This window comes from Lithobates pipiens, unplaced genomic scaffold, assembly GCF_037356315.1.
Source record: "Lithobates pipiens isolate NorthernLeopardFrog02 unplaced genomic scaffold, aLitPip1_a1.2 Scaffold_28, whole genome shotgun sequence".
Classification (NCBI taxonomy): Eukaryota; Metazoa; Chordata; class Amphibia; order Anura; family Ranidae; genus Lithobates; species Lithobates pipiens.
This window is the reverse complement of record NW_027507789.1, coordinates 49,675,791-49,696,381: the sequence shown is the minus strand read 5'-3', so window position 1 is coordinate 49,696,381 and position 20,591 is coordinate 49,675,791. Positions and strand designations below refer to the sequence as shown.

Here is a 20,591-nt window from a genome sequence, read left to right as displayed (position 1 = left end):
GGTTAAGTTGCTTGGGATAAAGGCTAAGAGTAAATACATCAAAGAAAGGCATGTATTGTTCATTGCGACGAAACTTTCCCAATAAAATTCTGTTACAGAAAAAAAAGAAGAAGAAACAGTTAAGTTTACATATTATGTTATGAGATTACGATAAGTTTGTGTCTTGCAAAAATTTCGCCAGGGTTCCCACATTTGTCTGAATTGAATGATAGAGCCCTGTTTAATAGCAATAATTTCTTCCATATCGTAGATATGGTGTACTTTACGAAGCCAGTCTCCGACTGAGGGTAGAGAGCGTGAGTTCCAGTGTAGTGGGATCAAATTTTTGGCTGCATTGAGGAAATGTCTGGACAAGGATTTTTTATATGTTCTATATGAAAGGTTGTTTATGTGCAGCAGACACCAAGCTGCGTCAAGGGTTGTGTGTGAACCTGTAACATGGTTGGTCCAGTGTCGGACTTGATTCCAAAAGGGTCTCAGTAGTGTGCAGTTCCACCAAATGTGGAGGAAGGAGCCCTTTTCAGATCCACATCTCCAACAGAGCCTGGAATGCTGATGAGACCAATTGTGTTTGGTGAGTGGTGTAATGTACCATTGTGTGCGAATCTTATAAGAGGTTTCCTGCATTCTTGTACTAAGTGCACATTTGTGTGTGAAGAAATTAGCTTTTTCCCATTGTTTCGTGGAGAATTGGGTATTGAGATCTTTTTCCCATTTGAGTTTATATTTGTCTCTTTCATTTTTATTTTGACATAGAAGCCATTTGTATAAGATGGAGGTTGTTTTTCTAATTGGTGTTTTCTTTAGGCATATGAGTTCAAATGTAGACATGGGTCTGAGGATCTGGTCTTTGTGTTTGTTATTGTTTATGAAGTCATGGATTTGCATGTATGACCATTCTGATAAAGGGTGTGTTGGGAGTGTCTTGTTTAGTTTCTGTCTGGATTTCAGTTTGTTATTGTGGATGCAGTGTGTTATTAATAGAGGGTCAGAAGGAAAGGTAATGTACATCTTTGGGTTGTTAAGTCCGGGAATAAAATCTGGATTATTAGCTAACGTCGAAAGAGGTCCTGTGTTCGTGGATAATCCTAGAGGGACTGCGACTTTTTTGAATATTTTGAGTGTATTGTTAATAGTGGGGTGTTGTTTAATTGAGAGAGGGAGGTTTAGGTAGTTTGTCCATGGGAGATGTGGTATGTCCAAAGTGGAGTAAGCTTTTTCTAAGTCTACCCAATCTTTGTGGCTGGCATGGCAATGCCAGTCTATAATTCTGGATAATTGTGCAGCCTGATAATATTTCCTGAAATCAGGTAATCCGATCCCTCCTTCGTGTTTTAATCTATAAAGGTATGTAAGTTTGATGCGTGATTTTTTATTTGCCCACAGAAAGTTTCTTTGTATGCGGGAAAGACGTGTAAAGAAAAACTCAGGCAACTCTATTGGGAGGGTGTGAAACAGGTATAATAGTCTTGGCAGAATTGCCATTTTTAAAATCGCAGCCCTGCCAAACCAAGAGAATTTCCCTTTCGTCCATTTTTTTAGGTCTATTTCTATTTTGGTCAGGAGAGGGTGGAAGTTGAGTAAGTATAGGGAACTTGGGTCTTGGGAGAGATGAATCCCCAGGTATGTCAGGGAGTTCGATTCCCATTTAAATGGGCAATTGGATTTGGTTAATTTTTCGGTTTGTGTGTCTAAATTCAAACCCAGGGCCTCACATTTTTTTTGATTTATTTTAAAATTGGAAAGGTGGTTAAAGTCATGGAATGTTTTCAATAGGTTGGGGATTGATATATGCGGTTGTGTGATGTAGAAGAGCAGGTCGTCTGCGTACGCTGCAGTTTTGTATTCCCTGTTCTGAACTTTAACTCCGTGAATCGCTTCATGTTTGTTTATTGTTCTGATCAGGGGTTCGATCGACAGGATGAAGAGTAAGGGTGAGAGTGGACACCCCTGTCTTGTGCCATTTTTGATAAGAACCGTATTTGATAGGGAGCCATTCACTTTAACGTTTGCACTAGGATTCGAATAAATAGCATGCATCCATTTCATTAGGTTTTGTCCAAATCCCACATGTTCACATACCTTAAACATGAAGTCCCAGGCGACTCGGTCGAAGGCCTTCTCCGCGTCAGTTGACAGGAGAAGGCCTCCGACTCCCTCCTGCCTCATCCTGTGGATTAGATTTATGGACTTAGTGGTGTTTTCCTTTGCCTCGCGATTAGGCATAAAGCCCACTTGCTCAGGTCCAATAAGCTTGTTTAGCATTGGTCTTAGTCTATTGGCGATAATTTTAGTTAAAATTTTTAGGTCTAGGTTGAGGAGTGATATGGGCCTATAGTTTGTGCATTCTGAGGGATCCTTGTTAGGCTTGGGTATGATGGTTATGTGAGCTGCTAAGAATTCGCTGGAAGGTCTACTGCCTGAGGTAATTGAGTTAAATGCTGTGGCCAGGTGTTCTGATAGAGTTTGGTCAAAGATTTTATAGTATTGGGCTGTCAGGCCGTCTGGACCAGGGCCTTTCCCGTTTGTCAGGTCATGAATAGTCTTGGAAACTTCCGCTGTGGTGATCGGCGTTTCTAGAGCGTCAGTGTCATCTAAAGGTAGAGATGGCATTGTACATTCCGTTAAATATGAAGTGATTGCTTGATCTCTAGTGGTGAAGCCTGGTTGCTTCCTTGTTTGTGTTGGAATGTTATATAATGTTGAATAGTAATTATGGAATGTATCTGCTATTCTTCGGGTGTCATGAGTAATAGAGCCATTTCTGGTGCGTATCTTGTAAATATTGTTTGAGTTCATGGTGTCTTTAAGTGTTCTCGCTAGTAATCTCCCTCCCTTGTTTCCATGTTCATAATACAAGGATTTTCGGAAGAATAAATTCCGTTTAGTTTTATTATCAAGTATATCTTGGAGTTCTTTCCTAGCTGTTGTAAGTTCTTCTAGACCTGAAAGGGCTAGGGATCTTTTATGTGTTAATTCAAGTCTGTAGATTTTTAGGGCTAGGTCAGTTATGTGTTTTTCTTTCTCCTTCTTCTTTCTAGCCCCCCATCTGATCAGTTCTCCTCTTATGACACTTTTGTGAGCTTCCCACACCGTTATTGGGGAGGTATCCTGAGAAATATTCTCAGAGAAGTAATCTTTTAACACTTTGAGGATCTGGGTCTGAACAGTTGGGTCTGCCAAAAGTGAAGGGTTTCGCCTCCAATTAAAGGAGGAGGGGCGGCTGTTGAGGAGGTTAATTTGTGATGCTATTGGGGCATGGTCTGAAAAGCCAATAGATCCAATTTTAGCCTTTATCAAGTTCTGTATATCTCTTTGTGTAATAAAAAGGTGATCAATTCTGGTGTATCTGTTGTGAACTGAGGAGTAGAATGTAAAATCTTTTTCTGTAGGATGCAGTGATCTCCAAGTGTCAATGAGGGCAAGGGATTGTAAGAGACCTCTAATTTTTTTTAAAGTGGAATAAGCTATGCTTGATTTGCCTGAGGAGGTGTCGAGGTGTGGTTCCAATGGGATGTTAAAATCCCCTCCCAGAATTATACATCCTTCTGCGAAGCCTTTGAGTTCGTCTATTACTAGTTTACAAAAAGTTACGTGGGAGGAGTTGGGGAAATAAACGTTTGCTAGGGTAATCAGCTTGTTGCCTATTGTCCCTTTTAAGAATAAGTATCTACCTTCAGGGTCTATTAGTTGGTGTTGGACATCTAATTTGAAGTTCTTGTTTATGAGGATAGAGACTCCTTTTGTTTTAGCCTGTGGGTTTGACGCATGAAATGCTTGTGTGAAAAGGTTATTCGTTAATTTGGGAACTTGTGAACTTTTGAAGTGTGTTTCTTGTAAGAATACAATCTGTGGGTTGCTTTTTTTGAGTTCATGTAACAATTTATGTCTTTTCGTGGGAATATTTAAACCATTAACATTGTGTGATATTATGGTGGGTGATTTGCCCAGTTCTAGATATGCAATAATTAACAACTGGAGGTTGAGAAAATAGAGGGGAGAAGAGGAAGAGGAGGTGAAAAAGGGGTTTGACTAAGCAAAGAATAAAGAGGAGGGGGAGAGGGGGTAGAGCTACAGAAGAGAGAGGAAAAAGAAAATCCAGAAAGGAAGAAAAGGGTAATAACGGAGGTGACGTAAGCGTTACAATAATCGTCTTTACGTCAGTATATTTGTGAGAAGATAATAATGAAAGGACAAAGTCCGTAAGCATATAAAATAGAACAGAAAACGTTTCTCTGTGGGAGCGTGGCGTGGACCCACTGAGAGCAATTATCTATAGATAATCAATAAGTATGAAACAACAATAAGTAAACAGAACTATTGAATGTCATGAAAAAACCGGGAGAGCAACGGCTCTCAATTAAAAAATAAATAAAAGAAAAATCAGAGCGTTATCAAGTCCGAGTGGACGAATAGCTCAGAGCCCTGAGCATCTCTACTAGTTCCGGAGACAAAAAAGGTTAGCCTGTGAATTAAGCGTATGTAAAAACAAAGGGTCATAGTGATAAGTTGTTCTGACGTAGATTGAATAGTTTCCTTGCAGGCTTAGAATAGAAGCGTACCCTTTAGTATGGTATAGGTGGGGGTTTGTAGAGCTCCAGAGTTCCTGTGGGATAAAGAAACGCTGTACTCAGATTGTCAGTTCGGTTGATCTCTTAGGTGAAATTGAACGACCATATCCAGGCTTTGAAAAGTACAATCGAGGTTAATTGGGGTAGCAGTTGAGCTTATCAAAGTCTCTGGTATGTAGATGGGAAACCTTAGGCCCAAATGTTGAGGGTCTGAGTAGAGGGGACTATGAGGTCTTGTTCTGTGGTTTGATCCTGGGGGAATTGGTGGGTTCTGGTGGGTGGTTTAGATGTTTCCCAATGCGGGTGCAGAAGAAAAATGGAAAATAAAAAGGTAAGCTTTTACCTTGTGTGCTGGTTGAAGAACGCTGTGTGGTTGGTGGGGTGTCACAATGGTTCGTCTGTTACATCGATAAGTCTTCAGCAAGGAGAGTAGAGGTATCGACCACTTGAGTATCAGTGCTCCGGTTGCTTGGCGATGTTCTTCAAAGTGGTGTGGAAATCCTCGGTGTGGTCCCTGAGCTTATTTTGTGAGGATAGAGAAAAGTTAGTTCATTCATTTGTGTTGGACAACGTAGAAAACATGTGTGAGAGTTAGCATATCCTTTTATTGTATGATGCTGCCATCTTGTGGTTGAAGCAGAAAAAGCCACTTTTGTGAGGAAAGGATTAAAACAGGATATCAATGTTACTTTATGACTATGGAAAGCGTTTAATCACAGTTATTCCTTATAATTCAATAAGTCCAGGTCTCCGGGTCAGTAAATCACAGGTTAGTTTCAGCGGCTGTCTCTGAGTTTGCTAGATTTGTGCGGTGGGGTGCAGAGATTAAAGTTATCATAGAGTTTCTGTTTCTTTCCGCCCAAACCTTTTACAAATGGCGATTTACTTGGCGAGATACGTGGAGGGGAGGTTGGGGTAGTAACCGAGGGAGGAAGTTTAAATTCCTGGTACCATTCTGGTAATTGTGATCGATTTGTAAAAAATTACAGAAGGCAGGTAGCTCATCTGGTGTGCGCAGCATGTGGGTTTTCCCATTATAAGAGACCTGTATGGCGAAGGGGAATTTCCATCTATACTGTATTCCTTTTTCTCTGAGTACATCAAGCAGTGGTTTGAGAGCTTTTCTATTTCTCAGTGTGATAGGGGAGAGGTCTTGGAATAGCTGGATTGAGGTGTCATTGAAAAATATCTGGTCATTTTGTCCCGCTTTTTGGAGGATTTCTTCCTTCAATGTAAAACTTGTGAGACAGCAAATAATATCTCGAGGTGGAGCAGGATCAGGGGCTCTAGGTCTGAGCGCCCTGTGTGCTCTGTCGAATTCAATGGGGGATTCTTGGGGCCTTTCTAGCAGTTTGTTAAAAACTGAGCAGAGTACTGTTCTGTTTTGGTCAGGGGTGATCGTCTCAGGTATTCCTCTGACTCTGATATTCGATCTTCGTCCCCTGTTGTCCAAGTCCTCTAAATGTCTATTGACGTTTATCAGATGGAGGGAATGCTGGTGTGAGACTTCTTCTAGCCTTTGGAGAGCTCTGTCCCTCTGTTTGCCTGCTCTCTCCCCTGCCGCCATTTGCTCAGTCAGCATAAGTATGTCTGCTTTAAGGTCGGTTATGGCCGTGGAGAAAGACGATTTAATGTCTGCAGCTATCTCCATCATTGCTGCGTGTGTAAGAGGGTGGTCAGGGGGTGAAGAGTGTCTTACCAGCTCCTCGGAGTTCGCCAGAGATTCTGTGTCAAAGTCCTCTTCCTCCTCCTCCCTCGTGTTAGCCTGCGCCATATTGGCTTCCGCTGGGCCTCTCCTTCCCTGTCCCTGGGACAGGAAAATGTCGGGGATTGCCTTGTTTTTGGAGGCTCCCGGTGTCCTTGGGTGGTTGTGCTGGGTTCCCCCCTTGGAAAGTCTGCCCATGGTGTGTCGGTTCGTCCCGGAATGCTGCGAGAGCCGTTGTTCTATACCGGAGCTCCGTCTCAAGCGTCCATCACCCTCGTGCGCCAGGCCACGACCCATACACAAATGTTTTGCCTTTCGTTTCTATTTTAAACAAAATGGATTGTTTTATAAGGTGATAATTTAATCACTTTAAGGTTGGTGCTTATCCAATGGCGGCATTAGTAGGATGGCTTTATATTTACTAGCATCTCTAATGCCCCGTACACACAATGGGATTTTCCTACGCAAAATGTGTGCTCCATCACACATTTTTCATAGGAATTTCCGTCGCACAAAATTTGAGAGCTGGTTCTCAAATTTTCCGACAACAAAATCCGTTGTCAGAAATTCTGATCGTGTGTACACAATTTCAACGCACAAAGTACCACACATGCTCGGAATCAAGCAGAAGAGCAGCACTGGCTATTGAACTTCATTTTTCTCGGCTCGTCGTACGTGTTGTACGTCACCACGTTCTTGACGTTCGGAATTTCCGACCAACTTTGTGTGACCGTGTGTATGCAAGACAAGTTTGAGCCAACTTCCGTCGGAAAAAAAACATGGGATTTTGTTGTCGGAAGGTCCTATCATGTGTACAGGGCATTCGTTTTATTGTGGAGGTCTCTATTTTCTATATGACATTGACCACTTCAGCCCAAGAAGGTTTCACCCCATTCCTGACCAGAGCATTTTTTGCAATTTGGCACTGCACTATTTTAACTGTTAATTGCGCGTTCATGCAACAATGTACCCACACAAAATGAATGTCCTTTTTTTCCCCCACAAATAGAGCTTTCTTTTGGTGGTATTTTATCACCTCTGAATTTTTTATTTTTTGCGGTATAAACAAAAAAAGACAGACAATTTGAAAAAAAAATATTTTTTATTTTCTGCTATAAAACACACCCAATAATTTAAAAAATCTACTGCTAATTTCTTTATAAAATTTAGGGCAATGTGTGTTCTGCTACATGTTTTTGGTAAAATATAATAATTGGTTTAATCAAATGTTATCGTGTCTACAAACTATGGGATAATTTCATGGCATTTTTATTTTTCCTAGTAATGGTGGCAATAAGAAATTTTTAGTGCGACTGCGACATTGTGGCGGACAAATCTGACAGTAAAGCCCCATACACACTATACGATTTTCTGCTAATTTTTTTCCTTCAGATTTGCCAAAACCATATAATATGAGGTCAAACCTTAGGAGTTTCAGCTTATATGCAATCAGGCAAGCCCTTGCACTACATGATTTTGGTAAATCTGAAGATAAAAATAGTGTGTATGCGGCTTAAGTTACACTTTTTGGGGACCAGTGACACCAATACAGCAATCAGTGCTAAAAAAAATGCACTGTCACTTTACTAATGACACTGGCAGGAATGGAATTAACATCAGGGGCGTTCAAAGGAAAAAAATGTGCTCCTAGGAAGTGTTTGCCAACTGTGTGGGGGATGCTTTGACTGAGGGAACAAAGAGATCTGTGTTCCTGCTTAGCGGAAAAAACACAAGATCTCCATCTTCCCCTTTGACAGAATGCCGATCTGCCTTGTTTACATGGGCAGACCACCATTCTGCCTCTGTCGGGAGAGATCGCTAAGTAGCGGCGAACATTGGGTCCCCAAGACCCGCTGATTGGCTCCCGCTGTGTCCAGTAAAATGTGTGGTGGGAAGTCTGGAACTGGTTAAAGCAAGCAACTCTATCCTATGGACCGAAATATACAGTAGATAGGGTGGTATTTTCTCACAGAACAAAGCATGAAAATACAGTATATTTACTGATGAGGAATAAAAAAAAAAAAAAAGAAAGAAATATCTTCTCTTGACCAGCTATTCATTCATTCATTACCAAATACTGTCTTTTCCTCCCAGATTGTTCCCGTCTGAATCATAAATAGTATCAATACTGAGATTTTCATCGGTGTCATGAGCAGAGGAAAAATTGGTGACAACGCGATTTGGAATGCCTAGGCATCTCATTACTAAAAGAAATAAAAACATGATGATTGTACATTCAAAACAAAAAGGAAGGGTTATTAGGGACTTTATGGAAAGCATGACCTGGTGCATGGTCACACATTTCGATCCCTAGGGACTTTAAATGAAATAATGGCCTGGTAAGGTCTTAAATTTCCATCCCAGTCTGAATCAAGAGAGGAAGGGGTCTGCACCCAGGGCAGATGGGACTTTACATGAAGCACATGACAGCAAACAAATGTAATGGGGTGATCATAAAGGAATTTTATTGATGTATAAGTTACAATCTCTACATGTGTAAAAAACATACATAATTAAGTAATACGGTATATACATACATAATAATGCTCATATCAGATATACAATCAAAAACAAAGCGAAAAATCAATCATAACTCAAGGTATAACCTTAATAAAATTCCAAGAGTCACCACAATGCTTGTACAATGATTGTACATTGTTGGTTTGTTATGCCAGATATACAGCTGTGGGCAAAAGTTTTGAAAATTACATAAATATTAATTTTCACAAAGTCTGCTGCTTCAGTGTTTTTAGATGTTTTTGTCAGATTTTACTATAGTATACTGTAGTATAATGACCTGCATTTCATAAGTGTCAAAAGCTTTTATTGACAATTACATTAAGTTTATGCAAAGAGTCAATATTTGCAGTGTTGACCCTTCATCAAAACCTCTGCAATTTGCCCTGGCATGCTGTCAATCAACTTCTGGGCCACATCCTGACTGATGGTAGCTCATTCTTGCATAATCAATGCTTGGATTTTGTCAGAATTTGTTTCATTTTTTTGTTCATCACATGTTCCCAATGGGACTCCCTTAGGAACTTTCCTGGCCATTAACCCAAAATTTTGTTTTTCTTACCCCCAAGCCACCATAAGGCAAAAGTGATAACTAATGCTGGTGTAGCACCCTCTACTTTAGGTAGATGCTAGAAGTAGGATTTTTGTAAGTGCAGGTAAATTTAATCAGGCCTGCTAACTTTGTTGGCTCAGTGTAGGCTGGTGACTCACAGATAGCATCATCTTTCAGTTACTTCCCTTCTACTTCTAGAGGATTCTAGAAGGAAGGAGGGGAAGAGAGATGAAGTTGTCTGGGGTGTTTCAGGGAGCCCTGACCAATCCCCAACTAGGATTGGCAGGGGGCAGGCCTCCTTAAATACCCAAGGTCAACCCAGCTGGGGAGGAGTTGTCGGGTGGAAGAACCTGGAGATGGAGCACTAGGTTGTTGGTGCCTTTGAGGCACTCCCTAGTCTGGGTAGATTGTGTGAACTTGGGCTTGAGGGGTTCTGGTGCAAGTTGGAGCCTTGCTGAGAAACAAAGAAGAATCTAGACAGGAGGCACAGAGAGGAACCGAGAAAGACGATGGGAGCTAGTTTTTCCAGGCAAGTCTCTAGGAGGGATCCACTGGAGTGCAGCCAGGAGGGCTGGTGAGTGACAGGCACAGTTGGGAAAGCTGGGGAGGCATGCCGGAGCAGACTGGGAGTGTGCAGTCTGAGATGGATGTAGCACCAGCAGGAGAGACTGTGATGTCATGGGCAGTGAAGTCAGGCAGCTGCAGTCAGGAGGGCTGGCAGGGCCTGAAGAGGACTGACTGGGAGCAGTAGTCCACCATAGGACAGCTAGCACTAAAAGACCTTTCTTTCTACCAGTTTGTTGCTACATTACAGGGGCCCGCAGTCCCTGCCTGAAAATGACAGTTTCTAAGGCCCGACAGAGTCAGAGTTGGGCCTACCATGTGTCATGGTTATGCAATAGAGTTAATCTGCTTACCTGTTTCCATGTGTTCATCTCTAGAGACCAGCCGACCCTCACCTGACTGCTTTTGTAATCCATCCTCTGGCATGACTCCACCCTAGCTCCTATCAGAGAACTCTATATTAACCTGTGCACTGCAGGCCAACCCTGCTGATCAACCATTGTGTATTCCTTTGTGTGTTTAGCTTCCTGTTACCTGCCGTGTGCTCGTCTGTTGTTCAGTTACCGACTTTGACGTGTCCTTGACTATCCTTGTTTGCCTGTGATCCTGACCTATTGGCGTGTCCCTGACTATTCCTGTCTGCTTGTGGCCCCGACCTTGGCTTTATCCCTCACTGTCCCTACCCTCCTGTTGCCTACTGTGGGTGCGAGCTGGGGGACCCTGGGGGTCGCGACCTGGAGCCAGTTGCAGCCAAGTCCATCTTCACCACTAGAGGCTCTGGTGAACACCTGCTGGCTCTTAGACTCCGTGCCCCAGGGAATCTTACGCTTTAACCTCGGTGGGATCTGTCTCCCGTCCGCAGCAGTCAGCCTTAGGGTCCACAACCTTGCGGTGCACTCCTGATCCCTACGGTGTGCATCTGTCACCTCACCTCAAGGTGACCTGACACCATGTGCTAGCTGTGCCTGGAACCAAGTATTGTACAGGAGAGAGAACAGTCTGCAAATAAGTGTTGTGCTGGAGGAGACTGGAGCTCTAGAAGTGTAAATAGACGTTCCATCTAATCATCTAATCAATTCTACTATTGACTTTGGGCACCCCATAATTTCCCTTACCCTATCCAAGTTCAAAATCCCTCAATAAAATACAAAACAAACATATGGACTGTTCATTGTCTCAAGAGTGACTGGGATGTGAATGTCGGGCTGGGCAGGGTGACAGGTGGACCGAAATATCAAGCAGCCCCTATGCGGGGGGGGGTACTGCTACACTGGAAAAGGCATTGTTCCTCACCAAACTGTTCTTGGATTGTTGGGAGAAGTTGCTCTTGGAAAATGTTTTTGTACCATTTTTTATTCATGGTTGTGTTCTTAGGCAAAATTGTGAGTGAGGCCACTCCCTTGGCTGAGAAGCAACCCCACACATGAATGGTCTCAGGATGCTTTACTGTTGGCCAGTGGCGGTTCGTGTTTTTTTTTGGGGGGGGGGGCGGGCGCAAACAACCAGAATATCAGTCTGCCCCTGATGTTTTTTCTGGATAGAAGTGGCTTCTTTGCTGCTCTTCTTGACACCAGGCCATCCTCCAAAAGTCTTAGCCTCATTGTGCATGCAGATGTACTCACGCCTGCCTGCTGCCATTCCTGAGCAAGCTCTGCACTGTTGGTGTCATGATCCCGTAGCTCAGGGGTGTTCAAACTTTTTTCAAAGAGGGCCAGATTTGATGAAGTGGACATGTGTGAGGGCTGACCATTTCTTCTGACATTCTTTGAACCATTAAAATGAAATGCAAATTAACTAATACACTGCCCAACAAGAATTCTCTTGCCTTTGCTACCGTAGCTGAATCAACTGTAGGAGACGCTCCTGGAGCTTGCTGGACTTTCTTGGGCCCCCTGAAGACTTCTACACAAATGCAGTGGAAATATTTTTTATGGGATTAAGTTAATTTTCATGGCAAAGAGGGATTTTGCATGACCAGGGTAGTCTAAAGGCCCCCCACTATTACCTGTTGCCCATATACTCCAACCTCCACCCCCCCCCATGTTATTCCATAAGTAAGAGACCACACCTTGCTTTGGAGTAAAAATGGCCACAACAGCCTTTATTACAAACCTCAAAAATACTCCAACCAAAAATATATAAATATATATCTCCATAAATATATATATATATAACCGAAAGAATGTACAATATAAAAATATACTTATAAACATAAACATATAACCAATAACACACATCTGGTAACGAAATAGCATCTAGCTAACATGCCCGGTCTGGTGATCTCTGACGGTGACCCATAACTTTACCAACCCAACAAGCCACTGCGGTACCCACTTCCCACTTCTCCAGGCCTCCAGCTGTGACCGCTCGGAGACAACCTCCGCAGTGACAACCATACCGGTATTCCCTCCAACGTTCAGGAATACACCGGAGGGACCCATCTTAGCAATGGGCCCCCCACCCCATATCAGATGACTTCTGCTTTTTACCGCCAACCGTCAAAGACCACCAGACACACACCGCCACAGCCCACAAGGGTGACTACCTTACCCTTGCAGGACACCCCACACCCGCAACGCCCTTCGGATGCCCTCCTGCAGACCCAAGGACCACAAATCAATCCCCACATCAGACAAATGCACCCCATCCCGCCTAAGGTACATACCCACATTGCACTCCAATTCCCGGTGGCGAACCACAATCCCGCCCTGACTGGCCACAAATCGCCCAATAACCTTGTTGACCCGAATACGGGTCTTCTGGATGCTCGACACCGAACGAGCCCACCGCCACGCCGTCCGCGCCACGATGTCCGACCACACCAGTACCGTACCCGGAAAGCGGGAACGCAGCCGCAGAAAATCGGACTTGATATCCGCGAGCAAGTCCCGGATCTTCACGACCCCCAGGTCATTCCCCCCCGCGTGAATCACCAGCACCGCCGGGGGACCCCCCCGAGACACATGTCTCTCAATCTCCGCCACCAAACTACCCCAGCGCAGCCCAGGGACGCCCAACCACCGCAAACACGCCTCCCCCCTGGAAATCCCCAGTTGCCTGCCCTCCGGACGCTGATCTCCTCTCCTGGCCCCCCAACACACATAGGAGTGGCCCACGATCCAGACGAGGCGAGCCGGACCTCCATCTGAAAGAAAAAACAACAACGTAAAAGCACCCCAACCCCAGGCCCCAGCGTCACTCCAGCGAAATTAACAACACCTCAACCACCCAAACAACCCACCAGTAAAAAACCCCCAGGGAAAGGAACAAAACATCGAGCATAACACAAATTCACACACAGTAACAGACAGATATGAAAACAGAACCATACCCGCAACCCTAGCACAGGTAGTGCAGGAAAATCACCAACAGAGTCCCGTGCACGTCCTACGCTGGATTGCAAACCCCTTTTTTTTTTTTTTTTATTAAAGAGCCCATATCACCACAATTAAAGTAAAACCAAGTGCGGCCTGACGTAAGAACGAAAACGCCGCGACTCCCACCTCCCAATCCTGCGAACCGCAGCCTCATCCAGACCACACCGGGCCGCCTCCGTGGCCGCCCCGATCCGGAACGAATGGGATGCAAACTCCTTCCCATCCAGGCCCACCGCCCGTAAACACTTACGAAAAACCGAAACAAACTGGTATCTCGACAAGAAGGACCCCTCCGCTTGACACAGGAACGGACCCTCCCCCCCACCACGGACAGCGCGAAAATCCCGCACCGCCGACACCGGGCACACCCCGGATCCTGGTAAAGCAAACAGCGACACCAGCACCCCTCTGCCCAGCTGATCCGTCTTGGACCTGCGCAGCCAGAGGCCCACCCTGTCCGCCCCTAAGCGAACCTCCCCGTCAAACAACCCCCCGGCCACGTGCTTGGACGTTCTAACCAGCTCCCCGACGCGAAAAGCCCCATAGAACGCCAAGGAAAAAGCGGCCCGAAACAATCGCACCTCATACTCCGAAGAACACACCCCCCCCAACTGAGCACAGATCGCCTGCAAAATAGCAAACGTCACTGGCCTCCTCGTATCCTGAACCCTGCAGCGCCTGCGATAACCCTTCAACGCCTGACGCACCCAAAAATCCTTCGTCCAGTCCTCCACCCGCAACAGCTTAAACAAAAAGGCCAAACCCGCCAACTTCCGACCGATCGCAGACACAGACGCCCCACACTCCATATTCCGAGCCACAAAATAGATCACCAACAACCGCCAATCAGCAACCCGATCGACCACCCCCGCCTCCCGAACCAGACCAGACCATTCCGACCAAACCTTAGAATAGGCCAACCAGGTGGGCCCACTCACTGACCGCCGAATCCATCCGGCAGCGACTCCAAGGGCAGCTTCCAAATCCACTCCGGGCAAGGTGCCCCGTTCGCCTCTGCGCCCGGCGCCAGCTCCCGGAACCGGTCCCACTGAAAACGAGATAGGGAGTCAGCCAATTCGTTTTCCACGCCCGGGATATGAACAGCGTAAACAAAAACATTAAGCTGTAAACAACGCAGGACCAACCGCCGCATTAAACGAATCACAGGAGGGGAAGAAGCCGACACCCGGTTCACCACCTGCACCACCCCCATGTTGTCGCAATTAATGCGCAACTTCAGATTCCGACACTCCTCCCCCCACAGCTCCATGGCCAACACGATCGGAAACAGTTCCAACAGGACCAGGTTGCCCAGGAACCCCGCCTTCCGCCAAGCCTCCGGCCAAGGCTCCGCACTCCACCGTCCCCGGAAAAACGCCCCGTAACCCGAGGAACCCACCGCGTCCGTAACCAAATCCAAATCAAAGTTACTGACCGGGCCCGCCATCCACATGGCCCGGCCATTGTAAGAGGCCAAAAACTCGTGCCAGACACGCAAATCCTCCCGGTGCTCACCCCCCAGCCGTACGAAGTGAGTAGGAACGCTGACCCCCGCTGTCGCCGCCGACAGCCGCCGGCAAAATATCCTCCCCATGGGAATAATTCTGCAGGCGAAATTCAGTTTACCCAAGAGCGACTGCAAGGTCCGCAACTGGACCTTCCGCCGACCCTGAATCTCCCGAATCTCCCGCTGCAAATCCAACAGCTTGGCCTCTGGCAGCCGACACTCCATAGCCTGTGAATCAATCACGATCCCCAGGAAACTCAGCTCAGACGTCGGACCCTCCGTCTTATCAGCCGCCAGGGGAACCCCAAACCTGCCCGCGATGTGCTGCAACGTGGACAACAAAATCGCACACACAGCGGAGGCAGGGGGGCCCACGCAGAGAAAATCATCCAAATAATGAATGACCGACTCCAGACCCGCCGTATCCCGCACCACCCATTCCAAAAAGGAGCTAAACGTTTCAAAGTACGCACAGGAGATCGAACAACCCATCGGCAGGCACATGTCGACAAAATACTCGTCGCGCCAGCAGCATCCCAACAGCCGAAAGCTATCAGGATGAACCGGAAGCAGCCGAAAAGCCGACTCCACATCGGCCTTGGCCATCAGTGCCCCACGCCCATACCGCCGCACCCACCGGACAGCGGCGTCAAATGACGTATAAGAAACAGTGCACACCTCAGGGTCGATGAAATCATTCACCGAGCCCCCCCTCGGAAAGGACAGGTGATGAATGAGCCGAAACTTCCCCGGCTCCTTCTTGGGGACCACCCCCAACGGGGAAACCACCAAGTCGGGCCATGGCTTGTCCGCAAGCGGCCCCCACATGCGCCCCAACTCCACCTCCTTCCGCAGCTTTTCGCCCACCACCCCCGGACGCTCCAACGCCGACTTCAAATTCCTGGCAACCCGCGGTACCCCCGGCAACGAGCACGGAATCGGAAAGCCATCCCGAAACCCCGCCTCCAACAACCGAGCCGCCGCCCTATCCGGATACCTACTTAGAAAAGGGAGCATCCTTGCCAGCATCACCGGCGTCCTCCCTCTTCTGAGCGGCATCCCCGGCCCGCTTCCCTTTACGGAAACAACGGGACAACGCGTGGGCCCCACCGCAACCGGAACACTCGTGCTTGAACTATCACGTGCCCCCGAACTTGCAGGCACCTTCATTATATTGCCAGCAAACCCCCCACTTTTTTCCGGCCGACAGTCCCGAGGTAGGCGCACTCCCGGCCCCCCCCTGAAAAAACTGAGGCGCAGCCCTCGCCGAAGACATCAGCCGCATCCAAAGGCTGATGTCCTTATGGTCCCAACGCAGTTCCGGCCGCACCGCCTTGCGCTGCCGAAACTGCTCGTCGTACCGGGGCCACGCCACCCCCCCCATACGCCCGATGGGCCTCACCGATCGCATCCATGTAACAGAAAAGCGCCGAACAATGCTCGGGGCTTTTCTCGCCGATGACACTCGCCAAGATGGCAAACGCCTGAAGCCAGTTGGAGAACGAGCGCGGAATCAGCCGATACCGCCGCTTCTCCTCGTCCTCCTTCTTGGAATCGTCGGGCTTGACCCTATCCAAGTTAAACTTCTCCAACGGGAGAAGTGAGAAAATCTCCACAAACTCCCCCTTCCAAATTTTTTCCCGGACCTCCTGCTTCAAATGAGCCCCCAGCGGGCCCTCAAAACACACGTAAACCTCACACCGCGCCGCGTCGGCCAACCGCACGATGTCCTCGCGCACAATCGCATCCTTCTTCCCTCCGTCCGCAGCCGCCACTGGCCCCGACGCGGGCGCCACAGGGGCCGCCGTGGGAGCAGCCACGGCGGCCCCCAGGGCCGTCTCCGGCACCCCCGCCGGGGGAGCCACCCACGGGGCCACAGGCGGTGGGGCCTGTCCCCGGTCGAAGCGACCAACCAACGCCCGCAGCCCATCCATCAGATCCCGCAAGGCCCCGGCAGAGTCCCCCCCCCCCCGGCACCCCCCCACCCGAGACGCCCGCCCCCCCCGGCTCCCCCCCCACCGGCGGCACTGGCCACCCTGTGCCCGCCTGTACCCCCCCCAACAAGCCCTGCAATGCATGCGACAATGACAACGCATCAGGGGACTCACCTGGCGGCCCCGGGGCGTTCATCACCGCCGGGCCGGCGACAGCACCGCTAGGATCCGGCAATTCATCATCTTCCGAGACTTCCCCCTCCGAGCGATCATCTGGCCCCCACGTAGGCGGTGGTGTAAGCCCCCCGGGGGAAGAGACCCCGGAGGCCGACGGTGCAACCCGCAGGGGAGCAGCCACACGCACGGCCGATCCATCCACAGCAGTCTGGCGATGTGAACCAGCCCTGCCAGCCCTACGTGCAGCAGACCCCTGGCCGCTTCCTGATCTCCGCTGAGCAGAGCATCCCGCAGGCGATCCACGTACCTGCCCGGGCCCTGTGACATCTCCCCCGTCCCGAGCAGCCGGAGCCAAAGCTGAGCCACCCCGAGCCACCCTCCCCCCCTCAGCAGAGCGTCCACCAGCACCAAGGAGTCCACCCCCCCCCCCCCCCCGAAGGCAGGATGGCCGCCCTCCCCCCCTCAGCAGAGCGTCCAGCAGTCCGAACAGCATCACCCCCCCCCGGCAGGCAGGATGGCCGCCCTCCCCACCTCAGCAGAGCGTCCAGAAGCCACAACCCCATCACCCCCCCCCGCAGGCAAGATGGCCGCCCGCCGTCCACGAGGCCCGCCCGCCCCTCCCCCCCCCCGGGTACGCGGCGTGAAGGCCGCTCAGCACCCCCCACAGTCCCCTGAGACCTCTTCGCCGGCAGAAGAGAACGATCCTCCCCGGGGCTACGAACCATACGAGGCGGCCGAGGGTCAGGTCCGGGAGAAAAACGCGCCGGAGGCCTAGACCTCCGCGCGGCAGCATCTCACCCCTTCGATCGTCCCCTTCGTTCGATCCGACCGCTCCCGCCAGTCCACCGATCCGCGCCCGCAGCCAGTCCGGTCCACGCTCCTCCGCCTGACGCCGCAGCTCCGCAAGCAGACGATCCACTTCCGACATGTTCCGAGGAGCAGCGACACAACTGCCTCCTCTCTGGTTCCCCTCCGACGGACTGACTCAAAGCTCCGCCCCCTCCACCTTTTATGCCGCTCCGCCCCCCTCCAGCAACGGACTCTCCCGGCTCCTCCTCCCAGCCTCTGCATCCAAATTAACCCCCTGCTGCCCTTATCCAGCCCTGTCATGCCCGGTCCTCCGTTATACTCCTTCCAGTCGTTGCACTCCGGGCCTCACTATTAATTGCAATTCATGTGATCACTCTTCATAACATACTGGAGTATATGCAAACTGTCATTATAAAAACTGAGGCAGCAAACTTTGTGAAAATTTATATTTGTGTCAGTCTCAAAACTTATGGCCACGGCTGTAGATAAGTAAGAACTATATGACAACCAATCATAATCTATAATTCAATCATATGACTTTAGTAAACACATATTTGCATGAGATAAGCCCTTCAGCTTTGTTTTTCTGCTATTGACAAATGTGTTATTTGTGAATCATACTGTACAGGGAAACGCATTTTTGGTTATATTTTTGTTTTGATGCTGTGGTTGAGGCATTAAATGTACCTGTACATAGTACTCCAGCAAAGACCCAGCACTGTCCATACCGAACTGGACCAGATTTTGCCCACTGTTTCAGTATGGCCACACTTCCTGACCAACTTAAAGGGCTGCGACCATCGGCGTAATTCCCATCCCACCTGCCCTGAAGCACGCCATTGTCATCATTACTGTTAACCTTTAAAGAAAACAGGCAACTTATACATCAGATTGGTAGAAAATGTGTGTAGAATTTTAAATTATTGATAATACATCTGTTCATTTCTTTAGAATTCCAAATAAAGCACTAATGATATAGTAACAACAGTAAAACAAAAATAAAATTACCTTATCAATTTATGTAAATGTACAGGAGGAAGGGATTAACTTCCTATGCCTTGAGCAGGCTTGTTCAACCTTTTAACCCTAGAGGAACCCCAAATTTTTTTTTCATGTCTCGAGGAACCCTTACTAAAACCAAATCATCAGGGCTCCATAGGAACAATGCTCCTTATATTAGTGGTCAATAGGAAGAATGTCCCCTTAAAGTTGTGTTTAGAATGCCACCCTTAAAGACAGATAAAAAGATATTTGGTGTCATGCTGTTGGCTTTGCTAAGTGGTGCTGAACCTTGAACTCTGTAGGCATCATCAAATAGGGGGTTCATCAGCCACAGCTCAGGGAACCCCTAGCAACCTCTGGAGGAACCCCAGGGTTCTACTGGTTGAGAATGGCTGGCCTAGAGGGTTCTAGAGACACTATGACATGGACCCAGTAGCATGTAGCCCTCTTTGCCAATAGAAGGTCCACTTGGGTCTGAGTGAACCCTAGGAATTACTCTATGAATCATATTTAAAAACAAACATATATTACATTGCAGCTTACCAGTTCTTATGACTGGTGACTGTATTTGTTTTCTTTTACTAGCCATGTTTCTTAATTTTCATCTCCTCTCACAAGAAATTTCTGGCAAGATCCAAATTTTTTTTGCACTTATCAGATACAACTAAGTGTCTTAACTCTAACTTTTGATTAAAAATTATAAATGCACATGTAAGCACAAAAAAAAAGTGTTTATTTTTGATTTCCAAATGAGCCTGCAAAACATTGAAACTGTGATCAGTGAATGACATTTGCTCTTGCAGACTTGTTCTCCAGCCGTACGTCCATACTGAGGTACAGACTTTTGTTAGACAGCTGGAAGACGTGTCAATAAACTATAAGTGTGGTCATCACCCCATTTGTGTTTCATTGGGAACCACAAGTCTGTTTGCTGGCAGATGTGTTTGCTATTCATCCCTGTGAATATATGATATGACTGCATTGGGAGAGCTGTATCGAGTTCAAATCTGACAGCAGCCAAAGGGAAGTAGCACTCCGTGTATGCTAGAAGGGTGTTCTTATGAGTGTTACGGGGTCTAAATGCGCTAGCATTTAGGTGACAGGTGCTTCTCTGGCCTTCTTTGATGCTGCTCTTCTGGCTCGTTCTTATTTCCAGTATTAAGCTGGCCATAGATAGGCCAAGAGTAGGGATGAGCTTCGTGTTCGAGTCGAACGTACATTCGACTCGAACATCGGCTGTTCGTCCGTTCAACGAAATCCGAACTCTTGGTCCGTTCGCGTCAAAATTTGTGTGGCGCGCACGGCCCACAATGCACTGCAATGGCGCAGTGCATTGGTGGCTCATGATTGGCCAAGCATGCACTGTGACCCCGCATGCTTGGCCAATCGCAGCGCCAGCAGCGAGGAGAGCCATGATTGGCCACAGGCAGGATGCCTGTGGCCAATCATAGCTGAGGCTGTGTAGTGCACGCCCCACACTATATAAGGCCGCCATTGAGGCGGCCTTGTGTAGTGTGTTAGCATCTGAAGCAGTGGGTGTTCTGTGTACCTTCAACACAGTACACACCAATCGTTTTTGGCTGATTTCCTATCTTGCTGTTGTGTAGTGGTTATTGTCTGTGCCCTGACCGCAGTATACACCGCTATATTCACTATTCACTTCACTATATTTATATATCTTTAATAATAGAGCTTGCAGTCAGTAGTGTTAGGAGATAGTGCGTGCTGTCTGCGTGCTCTGTACCCAGTACATACCGCTATAATCCACCTACATAGCTGTTCTCTATTTGAGCCCAATTGCCATCTGCAGGAGTTATTGGAAGTTGTGTGTGCCTCCAGCACAATATAAACTACCCAACTGCTGTTTTACCCAG

General features: G+C 47.8%; 1 protein-coding gene across 1 annotated transcript in view; it reads right to left on the bottom strand.

Moving 5' to 3' along the window:
- LOC143934788 (protein-glutamine gamma-glutamyltransferase 6-like) overlaps positions 1–19,888 on the bottom strand; it is a 74,159-nt gene extending 54,271 nt beyond the window's left edge. The window contains exons 1-3 of the mRNA XM_077458413.1: positions 19,730–19,888; positions 18,403–18,574; positions 8,348–8,480 (exon numbers count right to left, since the gene is read on the bottom strand). Of these exons, the coding sequence (XP_077314539.1) occupies positions 8,348–8,480; positions 18,403–18,574; positions 19,730–19,888 (464 nt within the window). The remainder of the gene's footprint in view (positions 1–8,347; positions 8,481–18,402; positions 18,575–19,729) is intronic.
- Between the last annotated feature and the right edge of the window lie 703 nt (positions 19,889–20,591).